Here is a 20,082-nt window from a genome sequence, read left to right on the forward strand (position 1 = left end):
TTTACCTGCTATCTGACTTAACTCTAACCCCAGATTAAACTCCCTTTTGAGAGTTTGATAATTTTTGGGAATTTTGACCCTTCCCTTTCAGAGAAATGGCATGACTTAGTGGACAGAACAAGGGCCGGAAGTCAGAAGACCATGGGTTCTAATCTGATCTCTGCCACTTGTCTGCTGGCTGACCTTAGGCAAGTTGCTTCACTTCTCTGGGCTTAAATTCCCTCATCTATAAAAGGGGAATTGAGACTGTGAGTCTCACATGGGACAGGGACTGTGTTCAACCCAATTTGCTTGTTTCCACCTCAGCACTTCGTACAGTGCCTGGAATATTGGCCCTGAAGACCCAATGATGGAGTCAAATCTGAGGTTCACAGTATGAAGCCAGTACCTCCCTTTTGTTGGCATATTTTTATTGTACATTCCGATGTCCCAGCCATTAAAAGACCCAAATGAAACTGCTCAAATCTGGAGTTTACGGCATGAAGCCAGATTCCCTTTTGCTGGCACCCAAATTTTTAAATTATTCTCCCCAGTGCACAGGTCATGAAGACCTAAATGGGAAGATTCAAATCTGGGGTTAATGGTATGAAGCCACAACCCTCTTTTGCCGGCACTCAAATTTTTAAATTATTTTCTTTGATGCCCAGGCCATGAAGACCCAAATGGGAATACTCAAATCTGGGGGTTTTAGCCTGAGGCCAGTCCCTACTATCTTTCTTGTTGTTCCCAGTAGCTGGGCCATGAAGACCCAAATGGGAAAGTTCATATCTGGGGTTCACCGCATGAAGACAAGACCCTTTTGCCAGCACCCACATTTTATCTCTCCCCCTGGGACCTGGGCCATGAAGACTCAATAGGGGACTGAAATCTGGCGTGTATGGCATGGAGCCACACCGTCTTTTGCCAGCACTCATTTTTTTTGTTCTTCCCAGTGCCCGGGACATGAAGACCCAAATGGGAAGTCATAAGTCTGGGGTTTGTGCCATGAAGCCTGTCCCCACTTTTGCCAGCATCCATACTTCCATTGTTTTTCCTGGCACCTTGTCCATGAAGACCCAAATTGGAAAACTTAAATCTAGAGTTCATGGCATGAAGCAAGTTCCCCCTTTGCTGGCAGCCATATTTTTTATTGTTGTTCCCAGCACATGGTCAATGAAGACCCAATTGGAAAACTCAAATTGGGGCCTTGTGGCACGAAGTCAGTCCCCACTTTTGTCGGAATCCATATTTTCACTGTTTTTCTTGACACCAGGGTCATGAAGACCCAAATGGAAAGACTCAAGCCGGGGGTTTGTGGAATAGAGCCAGCACCCTCTTTGGCCAGGATACATGTCATTATTGTTCTTCCCAGCGCCTGGGCCATGAAGACCCAAATGGGAAGACTCAAATATAGGGTTTGTGGCATGAAGTGAGCTTCCCCTTTTGCCAGTTCCCATAATTGTAATTACTATTCCCAATGCCTAGGCCGTGAAGACCTAAATGGGAAGACTCAAATATGGAGTTTGCAGCATGAAGCCAGTACCCATTTTGCTGGCATCCATATTTTTAGTCTTCCTCCTTGCACCTGGGCCATGAAAACCCAAATGGGAAGACTCATATCTGGGTCTTGTGGCCTGAAACCAACCCCTTTTTCCCAGCACCCATACCTTTTTCACTCTTCCCTGAGCCTGGGCCATGAAGACCTAAATCTGGGATTTGTGGCATGAAGCCAGCTCTCCCTTTTCCCAGCACCCGATTTTAATTGTTCTTCTAGGCAGCAGGACACAAAGACCCAAATGGGAAGACTAATATGGGGTTTGTGGCATAAGGCCAGCTCCCTTTTTTCAGTCATTCTGCCCAATGACCAGAGCTTGAAGGCTTACAGGGTCAGACAGACCCATTGTCTGGCACAGCAGCCTTACCCCTCAGTGCAGTGTGGGGGCTCAAGAGCCAGATAGGCACAACATTAGGTGGCACTGCCCCAGGGAAGCGCTCACAGTGTCACACAGGCACAACATCACAACAGCCCTCAGGGGGCTTAGAGAGTCAGACAGGCCCATTGTCAGTCATGATGGCCCTGCCCCTTGGTGCTGTGCGAGGAGGTCACAGTGTCACACAGTCACAACATTGCCGTGGCCCTGCCCCAGGGGGGCTCTCAGAGTGTCAGACAGGCACAAAATCATGGCAACCCTGCCCCCAGGGGTCTCAGAGTGGCAGATGAGCCCAGTATCAGTTGTGGTGGCCCTTCCCCTCGGTGCATGGCAGGGGGCTCACAGTTCCAGACAGGTACAACGTTGCAGCACCTCTGCCCCAGGGGGATGCTCAGAATGTCAGATGGGAACAACATCATGGTATCCATTCCCTCAGGTGGCTCATAGTATCAGACAGGCCCATTGTCAGTGATGGCGGGGCCCTGCCTTCGGTGTGGTGTTGGGGGCTCATGGTATCACACAGGCAGAACATCACTCTGGCCTAACCCTAACCCTAATCCTGCCCCCCAGGGGGCTCACAATGTCAAACACTCATTCATTCATTCAATCGTATTTATTGGGTGCTTACTGTGTGCAGATCATTGTACTAAGCACTTGGGAGAGTATAATGTAACAATAAGCAGACACATTCCCTGCCCACAATGAGTTTACAGTCTAGAGATAAGCTTACAGTGTCAGTGACAGATAGGTCTAACAACCTGACAGCCATGCCCCAGGCGGGTGCTCAGAGTGTCAGACAGGCATAACATCACTGCAGCCCTACCCCCAGGGAGCTCAGAGAGGCAGACAATCCCATTGTCAGTCTCAGCGGCCCTGCCTTTCGGTGTGGTGCTGGGGTGCGAGGGTGGTGGTGGTGGAGGGGTCACAGTGTCAGATAGGCACAACGTTGAGGTGGGACTCACAGTGTCAGAGAGGTGCATGGTTCCGAGGCATGAAGCCAGCCCCCTTTTGCTGACTCTAGTATTTTTAGCGTGCTCCCTGGCACCCGGACCAGGAAGATCCAAATGGGTACCATCAAAACCTGGGCATATGGCATGAAAGTACTCCTGCCTTTTGTCAGCACTCATGTTATTATTGTTCTTCCTGGTGCCTGGGCCATGAAGACCCAAATGGCAAGACTCAAATCTGGGGTTCTTGGCATGAAGCCAGTATCCCCATTTTTGCTGGCATCCATATTTTCGTTGTTCTTCTCAACACCTGGACCATGAAGACCCAAACGAGATGATACAAATCTGGGGGGTTTGGCATGAAGCCAGTCCCCCGCTTTTGCTGGCACTCATATTTTCATTGTGCTTCCTGGCACTTGGGCCTTGAAGATCCTAATGGGAACGTTGAAATCTGTGGTTCTTGGCATGAAGCCAGTCCCCACTTTTGCTGGCACGCCTATTTTCATTGTTCCTCCTGGCACCTGGGACAAGAAGTCCCAAATGGGACCATTGAAATCTGGGGTTTCAGGCATGAATCCATTCTCCCCTTTAGCCGGAACCCATATTTTTATTATTCTTCCCGACACCTGGGACATGAAGACCCAAATGGGAACATTGAAATCTGGGGTTCATAGCATGAAGCCATTCCCTATTTTTGCTGGCACCCATATTTTCATCATTCTTCCTAGCACCTGGGCCATGGAGACACAAAATGGGAAGACTTTAATGTGGGGTTTGGGACATGAAGCCAGTCCCCATTTTTGAGGGCACCCATGTTGTTGTTCTTCCTGGGTCCCGGGATGGGAAAACCCAAATCTGGGGTTCAACCCCAGAAAAGCCAACCCCTTTTTTCTGGCATCCAGATTTTTGTTTGTTCTTCCCAGGGCACGGGACAAGAAGATCCAAATGGAAAGATTAATCTGGGGTTTGTGGCATAAGGCCAGCTCTTTTTTTCCGCTACACATATTTTTAATCATTCTTCCCAGCACCCAGGCTCTAAAGGCTTAGAGTGTTACAAAGGCTATGGCCTTGCCCTCGAGGGCTCACAGTGTCACACAGATACAACATCACAGTGACTCTGCTCTGGATGGGCTCACAGTGTCACCCGGGGAGAACATTTGTGTGGTCCTGCCGTCGGGGGCTACTCACAGTATCCGATGGGTCTGACGTTGCAGTGGCCCTGCCCTGGGGGGCTACCAGTGTCACCGAGGCACAATGTCGCAGCGGCTCTGCCCTGGATGGGCTCACAGCTTCAGACCACTCCACAGTTGTGGCAGCCTTGCCCTCAGTAGCGGCGGGTGGGGAGGGTGCTGACAGCCACATATCACAGCCGGCAACCCTGCCCTCAGTGGCCCTGCCCTAATGGGGTTCGCCATGTCCGATGGGTCCCAGGTTGTGGTGGTCCACCCTTAAGAGGGCTCACTGTGTGCAACGGGGAGCCCAGAATACTAGAATGAGCACAATTGTACATTAAGAGCATTTAATAAGTGCTGTTGTGTGCTAAACCTTTGGGAGGATTCAGCACAAACACACACCATCACTATGCTTCAGGAGTTTACAAGTACTCTGAACACAGAAAGTGTCTTACCACTAAGCCAAGCTGCTTCTTCGAGTACAGTGTTCTGAACACAGTAAGTGCCCAATATATACTATTGATTGATTGATAAATGCAGAGGTGGATGGGCAACCACTGGAGGAGTGGGGAAGCATGTACTGATGCTTATTTTAGAATAATGATCTGAGCAGCAGAGTGAAGTATGGATTGGTGTGAAGAGAGGCAGGAGGCAGGAGGTCAGCAAGGAGGTTTAAAGCAGTACTCAAGGTGGGATAGGCTAAGGAGTTGATAAAAACATGTTAAGCATGTTGGATAGGGAAGAAGGGGTGGATTTTAGTGATGCTGTGAAGAATGAACTGACAGGATATGATGACAGATTGAATAGGTGCATTCACTTATAAATGATTTATTTATATTAATGTCTGTCTCTCCCTCTAGACTGTAAATTCATTGCGGGTAGGGTTCTTGTGTACCAATTCTGTTGTATTTTAATCTCTCTCGAGCGCTTAGTATAGTGCTCTGCACACAGTAAGCGTTCATTAAATACCACTTTTGGTGATGATGATGACAATGATGATGACTGAATGAATGAGATGAGTTGTAGATAATGTCAAGGTTATGGGCTTGTGGGACAGGTGCTGTAGACAACATAATCATCTTCCCCATCCCACAAACCCTCAACCTTGGCATTATTCTTGACTCCTCTTTCTCTTTCAACCCTTATGTTTAATTTGTCAGTTCTTGCTACCCAGTATTTCCAGAATCCAACCATTCCTCTGTATCTGAGGCACAGTGTTGCCTAGTGGAAGGAGCCCAGTACTGGCAGTCTGAGGACCTGGGTTCTAATCCCAGGTCATCCACTTGTCTGCCATGTGACCCTGGACAAGTCACTTCACAGTTTAGAGAAACAGCAAAGCCTAATGGAAAGAGCCCAGGGCTGGAAATCAGAGGACCTGGGTTATTATCCCAGCCCCGCCACTTGTCTGACGTCTAATCTTGGGTGAGTCAGTTGATTTCCCTGTGCCTCATTCCACTTTTGTAAATGAGGGTATAAAGGATTGAAAATGGGAATTCTCCCTCCTACTTAAACTTTAAGCTCCATGTGGTATGGGGCTGTGTCCTAGCTGATTATCTGCTTAACAAAGACCTCAGTCATTACAATTAAATGGGTGGCACATAGGTGCCTGGTACATAGTAAACACTTAATAAATACAGTAAAAAGGGGGGAGTAGACACTTTCACTGTGGGGATAGGAAGTGGAAGATTCCATTGTGGCTTCCACTGAGAAGCAGTGTGTCCTAGCAGAAAGAGACCACAGTTGGGAGTCAGAGGACCTGAGTTCCAATCCCAGCCCCATCCCTTGTCTGATGGGTGACGTTGGACAAGTCCCTTCATTTCTCTTAGCGAAGCAGTGCAGCCTAACAGAAACAGCCCAGATTGGAAGACAGAGGACCTGGGTTCTAGTCCCACTTCCACCACTGCTATGTCTGCTACATGACCTTCAGCAAATCATTTCACTTTCTGTGCCTTAATTTCCTAATCTGCAAAATGGGAACTCAGTCCCTGTTCTTCCTCCTGTTTAGACTATGAACCCCCGGGACCTATTGACCTTGTATTTAGCTCAGCACTTTGTATATGGCAAGCACTTTAAAACCACACTATTAGTAGTAGTACCAGTATTACAGTCTGAACGGGTGGTAGGTGGGGCCTAAGAAAACTGCTGGAAATGCTGGGGACGTGGGAAAGAATGAGGTAAGAGTGAGGCGGGGCTGGGAGTGGAGGCCTGCAGCGATTGGTCAGTACGGGAAAGGCAGCTTGGTTGGGTGGGATGGGAGTGGTGACCTGCAACAATTCGATGGGTTGGGAGGGGCAGCCTACAGCGATTGGACTGGGTCGACTTCAGTGATTGGACAGGGTGTTTGGAGATGGTCTGCAGCAGATTGGTCAGATCAGAGGTTTGCCTGCAGTGATTGGACGGAGCAGGCCAGGTGGCCCGAATGTCCAGGGGGTCCAGGGTAGACTAAGAGCTACTAACCCAGAGTTATCCTGGGCAGGGCTAAGAAAGGCATGTGACCCTGCAGGGTGGTGCCTGGCTGGTTTTCCTAGCTGGTGGGCTCGGGTCTGCTGGATGCTGGAGGTCCTGGGGACCACTAGAGATTGTGTCCAATAGCTAACCGGCAGGGTTTGAGAAGGGGGTGGGGGGGACCTTATCTAGCATTCCATGGAATTTACTGAGTGCTTACTGTGTGTGGAGCACTGAATTGAGTGCTTTGTATAACAAAAGAGGTAGACATGTTCCCTGCCCCCAAATCAATCAATTCACCCATCAATGGTATTTATTGAGCTCTTACTGTGTGCAGAGCACTGTACTAAGCATTTGAGACAGTTCAGTAAAATAGAATCGATAGGCTTTTCCCTGCCAACAGAATCAATTAATCAATCAATAAGTAGAATTTATTGTGTGGAGCACTGTAGTAAGTGTTTGGGACAGTACAGCCTAACAGAGTGGGTAGACCTGTTTCCTATCCACAAGGAGCTGACAATCAATCAGTCGTATTGATGGCACACCAATCATGCACAGAGCACTATGGAGCACTATATGAAGCACTTCGGAAAGGACAGCAATATAACTGACACATTCCCTGCCCACAACAGTCTACTGGGTGCAGAGCAATGTACTACTAGGGAGAGCACAAAAGAGTTAGTCAGTCAATCATATTTACTGAACGCTTACTGTGTGCAGAGCACCATACTAAGTGCCAGGGAAAGTACAATACAACAGTTAACAGACACATTCCCTGCCCACAACGAGCTTACAGTCTAGGGTGAGTAGACAAGATTCCTGCCCTTAGGGAGTTGACAATCTTCTGAGGGCAGAACACTGTGCTGAGCTCTTGGGAGAGGACAATAGAGTAAGTACATAGGATCCCTGTCCTCATGGAGCTAACAGTCTAGAAGGGAAGGTAGAAATTAAAAATGGATATGTGGATAAGTGCTGTGGGGCTGAGGGTGGGGTGAATGAAAAGGGTATAAGTCTAAGTGCAAGGCTGACACAGAAGCGAGTAGGAGAAGAGGAAATCAGGCCATCAGTCATATTTATTGAGTGCTTCATATGTGCAGGGCAATTTACTAACCTCTTGGGAAAATATAACACAACAATATAACAGACACATTCCCTGACCATAACCAAGTTACAGATTGAGCGAGAGACAGACAGGGTTGTAAATAAATAAATCTCGGATATGTACATAAGTGCTTTGTACACTGGAACGTGGGATGAATAAGGGAGCAAGTCAGGGTGACCCAGAATGGAGAGGAAGAAAAGGGAAAGAAGGCATAGTTAGGGAAGGCCTCCTGGAAGAGATGTGTCATCAATATAACTTTGAAGGGGGAAAGTAATTGCCTGTTGGATATGAAGAGGGAGGATGTTCCAGCTCATATGTGGGTTGTGAGCAAGAGGTTGGCGGCAAGATAGACGAGATCAAGGTACAGTGAGTAGGTTAGCAATAGGGGAGTAGAGTGTGTAGGCTGGGTTGCAGTAGGGGAGTTGTGAGGTGAGGTAGAAGGTGGCATTGAGTGCTCTAGAGCTGATGGCAAGGAGTTTTGGTCTGATGCGGAGGTAAATAAATGATGGTATTTGTTAAGCATTTACTGTGTGCCAGGTACTGTACTTAGTGCTGAGGTAAAAGCAAATCGAGTTATACACAGTCCCTGTTTCATGTGGGGCTTACATTTCATTCCCCATTTTACAGATGAGGAAACTGAGGCCCAGAGAAATGAAGAGACTTGTTCAGGGTCACACAGCAGACAAGTGGCAGAGCCAGGATTAGAACCTATGGCCTTCTGACTTCCAGGCCCATGCTCTATCCACTACGCCACACTGGGCAACCTCTGGAGGTTCTTGAGAAATCGGTAGATGTGGAATGAATGTTTCTTTAGAAAAATGATCCAGGCATCTGAGTGAAGTATTAGCTGGAGTGGGGAGAGACAGGAGGCAGGCAGGTCAGCAAGGAGGCTGATACAGTAATTAAGGAAGAGGAAGAGAAACATTTCACTCTGCTCTGATGGGAAAATCTGAGATGTAAGGTGCTGCAAAAACATTCTTAGGGAAAACTTAAGTTTTTTGGTTGGTCTGGATTATATTAAGCAATAATAATAATGAGTTCACAATGATTGTGTCAGTTAAAATAAAACCTTTATCATAATGTTTGTTGTTAAAACATCATCGTGCCCTCCAAGAGCAGTTGGGATCCACACTACTTCAAAACACACACTTTCCTTCATACCTGTTTTGCTGTCCCAGAGCTCCTGTGCTTTTGCCCACCACTGGTAGAATGAGAGGATAAAGATGAAAATTCTTGCAGGAACTAATTGTAAGGGGAATGTGCATGAAGATTTTTCATCTGCTTGTATCCCAAACTCACTTAAGTAGGCTGGCTTTGAAGACCCAGTTGAACATTAAAATGGGAAATATTGCATGCAGCAAACTTCTCCTTTTCTACCTCAAATACTCTGTACTCACTCAGGAAAAAGTGGAAGATGTTGCATGAAGCAAATTTCTCCATTTCTTCTCTGCTATCTCAAAGAGTTGGGAGGCCTTGAAAACCACGAGACTATGAAGCAAATCACTCCTTTTCTGCCGCAAATATGTTTTCCCCTCACTTGAGGAATTAGGTCTTAAAGACCCAGGAGAGAATTAAGTTCATTCAATTCATTCATTCAGTAGTATTTATTGAGTGCTTACCGTGTGCAAAGCACTGTACTAAGCATTGGGAATGTACAATTCAGCAACTAATGGAGACAAGTCCTACCCAACAACGGGCTCACAGTCTACAAGCTGGTTGGGGTGGGGGGAGAGGCAGACAACAAAACAAAACAAGTAGACAGACATCAATAGCATCAATAGAAATGAATAGAATTATAGATTTATACACATCCTCAATAAAATATATAGAATAATGAATATGTACATATATACACAAGTGCTGTGGGGCAGGGAGGGGTGTAGAACAGAGGGAGGGAGTTGAGGCGTTGGGGAGGGGAGGAAGTGTGAGGTATTGCATAAAGCAAAATTCCCTTTTCCCCTTCTAACTTTCTCTCTGCTCTCTTGAGTTAGGCCATGAAGACCTAGAAGTAGAATTACAGAGGAGATAGTGTAAGAAGCAAAAATCCCTCCTTTTTCTCTTCTAACAGTCTCTGCTTCCTTGAGGTGTTGAGGACCCAGGAGACAAGTTAGGGGAAGATATCACATGAAACAAATATGCTACCTTTTCCACATCGAAAATTCTTTGCTCACCTGAGGAGTTAGGAAAAAATTAAGAAGTAAATATTGCATAAAGGGCAACTCTGTTTTAACTCCCCAAATATTTTCTCTACTCTCAAGGAGATAGGCCCTAAAGACCAAGACAGAATTAAGATAGATATTGCATAAATCAAATCTTTCATTTTGCCCCTCAACTATTCTGTCTGTTCTCTTGAGGAGTTTGGCGTTATGGACCCAATACAGAATTCAGAGTCAGATATGGAATGAAGCGAATCTCTCCTTTTCCTCAAATATTCTCACTGCTTGCTCAAGCCTTAAGGACCCAGAGGAGATGATTGAATGAATGAATGAATGAGACACAAAACAACCTCTACCTTCATACCTGAAATATTCTCTCTGCACGGATTTCATCCTAAAGAACCAACATAAAATTTAGTAGATGATATTGCATGAAGCAAATCTCTCTTTTTCCTCCTCAAATGTTCTTTGCTTGTTTGAGGAGTTAGGTCTTAAAGACCCAATGGGAAAACTGTGTTGGAGATGGAGCAGATGTCTCCTTTTCCTTCTCTGCTTGCTCAGCTATAAAACCAAGGAGAGAATTAAATGGGAGACATTGCATAAAGCAAATCTCTCCTTGTCCACCACAAATATTCTCCACGCTCTGGAGGAGTTAGGCCTTAAAAACCAAAGAGACCATTAAGAAGTTAATATTTCACAAAGCAAATCCCTCCTTTTCCTCCCCAAATATTCTTGCCCTAAGAGTATAATAAGCCAAATGAAGATGAAGGGGAGTTTGCTCTCGATGGAGCCAGGGAGAAGGGGGAGGGAGGGGTGTCCTTTAAGCTGTATCTTCTTATTCATTCATTCAATCGTATTTATTGAGCACTTACTGTATGCAGAGCACTGTATTAAGCGCTTGGGAACTACAAATATTTATTCTACTTCTAACAACTACTCAAGCCCACCCCAACATTGCCTCTCCCTTCTCAACCATACTCCCATACAGAGTGGAAAGGGTTAGTGTGTGAGATTACTAACTACAATGTGTAGATTATCTGTGATGATGCTCCCTTCCATTAAGAGGCACATTTATACAGAAAGAGAATAGGCTCAAAAATGTGTACCTGCTTATACCAAGAAAGGAGCATTTCACCATCAATGGTATGTTTTGAACCTTACTATGTGTAGAGCATTACACAGAGTCTGGAAGAGAACATTACAAGCACATTTGTCCTGTGAAACATCAGTGAGCAAATGAATAATATATTTGTTTATATTCATCATTCATTCATTTATTCACTTGTATTTATTGAGTGCTTACTGTGTGTAGAGCACTGTACTAAGCGCTTAAGCACTGTCTAAGCACTGTCTCCCCCTCTAGACTGGAATCTCTTTGTGGCCAGGGAATGTGTCTATCTACTGTGTAGTACCTTGCTCTCCCAAGTGCTTAGTACAGTGTTCTGTGCACAGTGTAAACACTCAGTAAATACCAATGATTGATTGATTGATTGAGCGAAGTCCAAATTTTGCTTCTCTGCTTAATTCATTCAATCATTTACTTATTCATTCAATCATAATCATTTAGTGCTTACTGTATGCACAGCACTGTACTAAGCGCTTGAGAAAGTACAATACAACAATAAACAGACACATTCCCTGCCCACAATGAGCTTACCGTCTAGGAGCAGGAGGAGGCAGACATTAATATCAGTAAATTACAGATATGTACATAAGTGCTGTGGGGCTAGGAGTGGGGAAGAACAAAGGGAACAGGTCAGGGAGACACAGAAGGTAGTGGGAGAAGAGGAAAGGGGGGGTTAGTCAGGGAAGGCCTCTGAGGGGAGATATGCCTACAATAAGACTTTGAAGCGGTGGAAGAGTAATTGTTTGTTGGATTTTAAAAGGAAGGGCATTCCAGGCCAGAAGCAGGACGTGGATGAGGGGTCGGCAGTGAAAGTGAAGAAGATTGACATAGGTACTTACAACCAGAAATTCAAAATTAACCATTGAATAAATGCATTCAGTGCTTGGTGCAATGCTTGGTATGCAGTAAGAGCTTAACGAATACCATAATTATTATTAGAGGCTTCTGCTTTCCCTCTCATCTTACTGGACATCAATCAGTCAATCAACCAATTGTATTTACTGAGCATTTACTGTGTACAGGGCACTGGTTAGAGTTAAAACACAACAACATAACAGACACATTCCCTCCTAAGGCTTCTCTTGTAGAAATGAGGTTTGTGTGAAAAGGCAAACATTTCTCCAGTATCTAAGGAGACCTTCCCAAGCCCCAGGCTCCAGAGCCCCAAGGGTAAGGGAATCCAGGGCTGCACAGTTCTGAGCTTCTCCTTGCTTACTGCTCCTGCTTTTGTGATTCCTCCAAGCCTTGTATTCCTGTCCTGAAAAGGTCCAGGAAGAATAGTTATCACTGATAATGACAAAATAATGAGATGGGGTAACTGTACTGTATAGCAAGAGACTGGTCATTTTTCTATTGCTTTTGAGATATTCGGTCAATCAATCATATTTATTGAGGGCTTTCCACGTGCAGAACACTGTACTAAGTGCTTGGGAGAGTACAATATGAATCACTAAGTACTTGAGAACCCTGACTTGCTCCCTCTGTTGCTACCCCCATACCAGACCCACAGCAGTTATTTCCATGTCTGACATTTATTTGTCTGTATTGATGGTGGTCTGACCCCTCTAGACTGTAAGCTCTTTTTGGGCAGGGAATGTGTCTCTTTATTGTTGTATTGTACTTTCCTAAGCGCTTAGTACAGTGCTCTGAACTTGGTAAGCTCTCAATAAATATGACTGAATGAATACATGAATGAATAAATGAATGAATTAAAATAAGAGGTTTGGTAAACAAGTTCCCTATTTACAACAAGCTTTCATTCCAGATTAGTTAATTCACTGTGGGTGAGTTAAGAGGAATTTAAATACTTTCTGATCATTGAAAACCAGAACAAGGATCAGTTATAAAACATTTGTTTTACTAATGTGAGTTGTGGTCAGTTAATATTAACAAATATTATGGCATTTGTTAAGTGTTTACTATGTTTTAGGCACTGGGGTGGATATAATATAATCAGGTCAGATACCAGCCCATGTCCAAACTGGAGTTCAAAGTCTAAAGCAATGAAAGAATAGGTATTTAATTCTCATTTTACAAATGAGAAAACTGAGTCACAGAGAAGTTAAATGACTTGCCCAATGTCACCCAGCAGATAAGTGGTAGCACTGAGATTAGAACCCAGGTCTCCTGACTCCAGATTCTGTATTAGAGTCAAAGCTTCCATCCTTCCAAACCACCTGTAAGGAGTCTACTGCTCCTTATATGTTTCATCACTGAAAATATTTCTCTAAAACATTTTTAAAAGCATCTTTCACATCCTTGTTCCTTAGACTGTAAATTACTGGATTCAACACAGGAATCACAATGGTATAAAATAGAGACACAACCATGCCATGCTCCAGATTGTAGCTTGAACTGGGTCTGACATATGTGGCGAGTATTGTACTGTGATATATGGTCACTCCAGCCAGGTGGGAGGCACAGGTTGAAAAAGCCTTGTGTCTCCCTTGAACAGAGTGGATCCTCAGGATGGCAGCTAGGATGTAGCTGTAGGAGATGATCACAATCAGGACAGTGAGCACCTCAATAGCGCTCACAAAATTGAAGAGTAACAGTTCATTGATGTGTGTATCAGAACAGGAGAGGGATAAGAGTGGGGGGATATCACAGAAACAATGTCTGATTTCATTGGAGCCACAGAAGGATAAACTGAAGGTGGCAGCAGTATGTAAGATGCCATTCAGGAGGCCACCAATATAGGAGCCAATGATGAGTGACACATAGATTCTGGGTGAAATAATGGCCATGTAGAGCAGAGGATTAGAAATGGCCACATAGTGATCATAAGCCATGGCAGCCAGAAGAAAAGACTCAGTGGTTCCAAAAGATAGGAAGAAAAGCATTTGTGTGGCACAGCCAGAAAAAGAGATGGATTTATTTCCCAATAAAAAATTCAGCAACATCTTGGGGGTGACAACTGAGGAGTAGCAGGCATCCAGAAAAGATAGGACACTCAGGAAATAGTACATGGGGTTGTGAAGCCGGGAGTCCATTCTAACCAGCCCAACTATTCCCAGGTTCCCCACCAAAGTGAAAAGATAGATGGCTAGAAACAGCCAGAACAGAATGATCTGTAGCTCCTCAGGAACTAGGAATCCCATCAGAACAAACTCAATTATAGTAGAGTCATTATGCATGCTCACTGCCACCATGTCCAATCTGTAAATTGTGCAGAATATTGAAATTAAGAGCTAAGATGAAATGATCATTTTATCATTTGTAAAATGATTTAGCCTTACATAGACATTTATCAACATTTATCAATGAAGTCAGTGTATTTATTCAAAGTATCAAATCTCTATTCTCTTCATAATCCTTCAGTGAAAATGACCCAATTCAGTAGACAGTTTTAGAGTGAACTATGGACTGGATTTCCTTGAAAGCACTATATTGTCTAAATTTCAAGATGTTTTGCTAATTTCACCTTGACTTCAAACTTTCTTTGCTTAAACATTCCTTCTTCTTATCTATTCTCCACAAGCACAGAGAAATGGAAGCATAAGTAACCTGGGTGAGTTTGAATCCTAGATAATTTAGATAAATGAGAATTTTTTAAAAATCACACAACTCCATTCCTTTCACAATAGATTTTGCACCTGAATGCAGCCTCTCCAAGTTTTCCTTCATACAGTTGACATATCACCTTTTCTAAGTGGGGAAGCAGTGTGGCTCATTGGAAAGAGCACGGGCTTTGGAGTCAGAGGTCATGGGTTCGAATCCCAACTCTGCCAATTGTCAGCTGTGTGACTTTGGACAAGTCACTTAACTTCTCTGTGCCTCAGGTACCTCATCTGTAAAATGGGGATGAAGACTGTGAGCCCCCCGTGGGACAACCTGATCACCTTGTAACCTCCCCAGCGCTTAGAACAGTGCTTTGCACATAAGTGCTTAATAAATGCCATTATTTATTAATTAATTAATATGTAAGATATCGTTCTCATCCTTCCAAATCACTGATACCTACCTATTTCTTCTTACGTGAAAGAAAGCCCTTAGCATTTTCCTTCAAGGTTCTCCATCAGTTTATTCACTATCCACTCTTCTCCTGCTACTCTGAAGCTAGTACTCTTCATTTTGTGGCTATGAGAAACAGGATGTCTATGAGAAACAGTGTAGCTTAGTGGAAAGAGCATGGGCTTTTGAGTCAAAGGATGTGGGTTCAAATCCCAGCTCTGCCACTTGCCTGCTGTGTGGCTCAGTTACCTCATCTGTAAAATGGGGATTAAGACTGTGAACCCCACATGGAACAACCTGATTACCTTGTATCTACCCCAGTACTTATAACAGTGCTTGGCACATGATAATGATAATAATGATAAAAATAACAGTATTTGTTAAGCCATGCACAGTTCTAAGCCCTGGGGTAGATACAAGGTAATCAGGTTGTCCCATGTAACTGAGGCACAGAGAAACTAAGCCACTTGCCAAAAGTCACATAGCTGATAAGTGGCAGAGCTGGGATTAGAACCCACGATCTCTGACTCCCCAGCCCGGGCTCTTTCCACTAAACCATGCTGCTTATCCTAAGTGCTTAACAAATACCATTATTATGATGATTATCATCATCATTATTGTTATGTAATTATCTAACTGTGCTTTGCTCACTCCTCTCTCGCATCTGCTGTTCAAACCTTCCCTTCTTCTTCATACTCCTCCTCCTGCCAATCCACTAAACCATGAATCTCCTTCTTGAAAAGTCACCTTCTATGGGAGACTTTACCAATATTCACCATCTAACTGGGCATGCCACCTCAATTCTAATGAATTAACATGACTATTATTATGCATCCATAATGTATCCATACATTATGTATGTAGTTATTTAATGGCTTTTGTTTTCTAATTTTACATCAATGTTCTTTACTCTTTTGCTGAATGTAAATTTGACAATATGTGTCTGCTCATCTCCCATGGTTTGTAAGCTTCTCAAGATCAGGAAATGTCTTTAAATCCTATTGTATTTTCCCAAACACTTTGTTCAGTGCCAGTAAATGCTGAAGATATCCTTATATTGCTGCTGGTAATAATGATAATGACGATAATATCACTTTAAAACTCTACCTCACTTAGCCCATGTGGACATAGTCTTGGCCAGACACTTCCTCAATACACTCCCAAAATACAAATATTACCGGAATCTGAAATTTCTTAACCTCATCAGATCTGATCAGTAACACATTAACATTAATATTTATGCACAATCACACTAACTGCTTAATAAATTCTATTATTACTACAACTACTACCACAATAAAAATACCATAAAGGAATCATGGGAATGATCACAACCATTTATAAAAACCTCATCCTCGGCTCATAGCTCAATCAAATCTTCCAGACATTTGTTCATTCCTAAAACAAATCCGATTTACAAATCTTGCACTAGGCAAGTTTCATACCAATAAGGATACATGTTATCAACCTGAAAATCCATACAACCACATATAGCCTTACTAAAAGATAATAATAATAATAGTATTTGTTAAGCCCTTATTATGTACAAAGCACTGTTCTAAGCCCTGGGGAGGTTACAAGGTGATCAGGTTGTCCCATAGGGGCTCACAGTTTTACTCCCCATTTTACAGATGAGGTAACTGAGGCCCAGAGAAGGTAAATGACTTGCCCAAATTCACACAGTTGACAGTTGTCAGAGCCGAGATTTGAACTCATGACCTCTGACTCCAAAACCCATACTCTTTTCACTGAGCCACACTGTGCCTTTCCTGGTAGTTAGGAAGAAACTTTGAGTACACACTGCCAATTGTTCTCTCTTTTGGCCCCTTTGCAGAGCTAGATTTGGATGGAATACCCTCATGTAGGAGAGTAAAGGAAAAAGAATTGATATTTTCCAAATCCTGAGCCAAATAACTGTGTATGGGGCCTTTCAGTTTATGTGTAGGCCCCAAAATGCGGGCCTAGAACCACCTCCACCAAGAGACTATTACCTTAACCTTCCCCACTTCTTTCTGTCCTTGATCTTTTCAGGCTCAGTGCATTGGTGAAAACCCCTCCTCCCTCATCCACCTATTTCCTTCCTCTTTTTCCCCGTAGTGGAGTGAAACTAGGAGACAGGGTTTGTTTGTTCCACATTCAGGACTGGCAGGTGGCCCCTTTCCCTGCTCGCAGGATCCTGAAGTCATCCTTTACTATTTCTTTTCCCCAGGTTTGAGCAGTGTCATGCCCCACAGCCTTTCAGGATCCAGTCCAGAGCCAAACACAGCATCTGATGGTCCCAGTCTTCAAATCAATCTGATTCTAAAATGTGAGATGTGAAGAAATCAGAATTTCCACTCAGAGTTATCTCTGGGGCTACATTTATTTTTTCTATGACCTATAATAGGAAATGGTCTTATTCTCTGCTAAGAAATACACCAACATTTTAGGGGCAATGACTGTGGAATTACCTAGATTGACGAAAGCCATATGCCAGAGGAAAAAATACATTGGAGATTTTAGTCGGGATTCTATATTGGTAATCATGATTATCCCAAGATTTCCTATTGTTATAATAAGATAGATGATTACAAACACCAGGAAGAGAGGAATCTGCCATTCTGGATGGTTTGAGATTCCTAAGAGAACAAACTCAGTCACATAGATCAGGTTTCTTTCTGCCATACATTCTGTCTGCATCAGCTGCTTGAGAAAGAAAACAGAGGTGTCAGTATGCAAGTGTCTTCTGAGCAGGGTGATAGTTGTTTTTTAATGGTATTTATTAAGAGCTTACTATGTACTATTTGATAGTTCTACCATCAAATAATTATCAATTGCATTGGAGTAAAATAGTACTCTCCCATGTGTTTACTGATACTATGGTCAAGTGCTTATCATAAAATATTTAATGTTAATATTGTATGAAATATCTGCATTTTCCCCCAGGGTGAATGTTCCAATGCTTATCTGTATTAACATGTACATTATATGCATATTTTGTATTGTATGCATATTACATATTAGAGAAGCAGAATGGTCTTGTAGAAAGAGTAGGCACCTGGGAGTCAGAGGACCTGAGTTCTAATCCCAGCTCTACCAATTGCCTGCTGTGTGAACTTGGGCAAGTCACTTAACTTCTCTGTGCCTGTTTCAACTGTTCTCCCTCCTAGACTGTGAGCCCCATGCAGGAAAGGAACTGTATCCAACATGATTAACTTGTATCTACCTCAACACTTAGCATCATTATTGATACATAGTAAGTACTAAACAAATACCATAATTATTTATTGTATTTTTTTTTATTATGGTTACTCTACAACTTGATTAATCACTAAATTATGGGGAGTTTTGGAAAGAGTAGACTCTCCAAATCTGATATGGGAACTAGTTTCTATTCATAACATTGTTCCAGAAGAAAATTGAGAAGCAGCATGTTTTAGTGGAAACAGCACTAGAGTCAGAGTAACTGGTTCTAATCCTGCCTCTGCCAGTTGCTTGTTGTGTGACCTTTAGCAAGGCACTTAACTTCTTGGTGCCTCAATTTCCTCAACTGTAAAATCAGGATTAAATACTCATTTTCTCTCCTACTTAGAATGTGAGCCACATTCATTCATTCGTTCAATTGTAGTTTTTGAGCTTACTGTGTGCAAAGCACTGAACTAAGCGCTTGGGAGACTACAATATAACAACAGACACATTCCTGCCCACAATGAGCTCACAGTCTAAAGGGAGAGACAGAAGTTAATATAAATAAATTGATAGATAAATAAATCAATAAATAAAATAAAATAAGTCCCATGTGGGACATGGGCTGTATCCCACCTGATTAACTTGTATCTATCTCAGCCACTTAGAACAGTGTTTGACATACAGCAAGTGCTTAATAAATGTCATTAAAAAATTTGGTTCTGACACATTATTATGGCTTGAAGCACAAGTTTCAGGGACCAATTGATTAGTAAGTCTGAGGACTGCCAGCTCCACCTAAATCACCTGGATATGTCCCAGTCAGTTCTAAGCAGAATGAAGTAGCACAATTAGCACTGGTCGAGGAGTCAGAGCACGTGGGTTCTAATCGCAGCTCTGGTTCTTGCCTGCTGTGTTACCCACGGCAAGTCACTTCACTTTTTAGTGCCTCAGTTTGAGGCAAGAGTCACAGAATAGACAAGTGGTGGAGCTTGAATTAAAATCCAAGACCTGATTCCCAGGCTGGTGCTCTATCCACATTCTCTATAGCATTAAAGATTCAAATTACTCAAAACCAGCAAGAATGTTCTTGGTTAATCTTGAATGAAGTATCTCCCTAAATGAACAACCAAAATGGTAACTTGGATAACTTTCTGGTTATCACAGGTTTTTGCTGAATTAAGTGAGTTGGTTTAGTGCGGAAAATAAGCCCAGTGGTCTAACCTACCTGTGGAGGAAAATCTGCTGTTCTTCACTCAGGTGGTTCTCATTGAAATGTTGCTGGGGCTTTTGTTTGCTCCCATTTCCCATGGGTTATGCAGAATGCAAAGGATCTCAAGATGCAAAGAATCCTTTAAATGAGTGTCATCTCCAGAGGGAAAATGGAAATTGTTTCCAGAGGTCAGGTGGGACACCTCCCCTTCTCCCCCCAACCTCCCACCCTCCACCAGTAGGGAGGAGATGCAGCTCATCAGTGTGCAAGGCCTGTTTTTCTTCACTCAATCAATCGTATTTATAGAGCACTTACTGTGTGCAGAGCACTGTACTAAGCGCTTGGGAAGTACAAGTTGGCAACATATAGAGACAGTCCCTACCCAACAGTGGGCTCATAGTCTAAAAGAAACGAGTCCTTCGAGCCGGAATCGAACCAGCGACCTAAGGATGACCACAAAGCAACCACTACAGTCCTCCACTCTATCAGCTGAGCTATCGAAGTCTTAAGGTAGTTCTCATTGAAATGTTGTTGGGGTTTTTGTTTGCTCCCATTTCCCATGGGATACACAGAATGCAAAGGATCTCAAGATGTAAAGAATCCTTTAAAGGAATGTCATCTCCAGAGGGATGATGGAAATTGTTTCCTATTTAGACAATATTGCCCTGTAATCTTCCGCAAAAAAAAAGATTCATAATCACTTAAAAGTTGAGCACCAGAGAATAATATTTTTGTGTTTTTTTTTCAAGAAATTCAAAAGTACAAGGCCAAGTTGGAGAAAGGAGGGGGATTCAAGGGTAGTGTGGACATTTGAGGCAATATCCCTTCTGGTGAGAAAAAAGTGGTTTCTCAGTCTGAATAGCTATTAACATCGAACAAATTAAATCAACAA

The 20,082-nt window shown here is 43.3% G+C and overlaps 1 protein-coding gene and 1 non-coding gene across 2 annotated transcripts; both read right to left on the reverse strand.

Moving 5' to 3' along the window:
• Positions 1-4,885: 4,885 nt before the first annotated feature.
• LOC119925353 (olfactory receptor 5T3-like) lies at positions 4,886-13,995 on the reverse strand. The gene is made up of 2 exons (XM_038743440.1): positions 13,082-13,995; positions 4,886-4,931 (listed from the first exon to the last, which is right to left on the reverse strand). Exons 1-2 carry the CDS (start codon positions 13,993-13,995, stop codon positions 4,886-4,888), a joined length of 960 nt encoding a protein of 319 aa, XP_038599368.1.
• Positions 13,996-19,605: 5,610 nt separating this feature from the next.
• TRNAY-GUA lies at positions 19,606-19,694 on the reverse strand. Its single transcript is given in 2 exon segments — positions 19,606-19,641; positions 19,658-19,694. It is a non-coding gene; the product is annotated as a tRNA-Tyr (tRNA).
• Between the last annotated feature and the right edge of the window lie 388 nt (positions 19,695-20,082).

Source organism: Tachyglossus aculeatus, chromosome 3, assembly GCF_015852505.1.
Source record: "Tachyglossus aculeatus isolate mTacAcu1 chromosome 3, mTacAcu1.pri, whole genome shotgun sequence".
NCBI classification, from domain to species: Eukaryota; Metazoa; Chordata; class Mammalia; order Monotremata; family Tachyglossidae; genus Tachyglossus; species Tachyglossus aculeatus.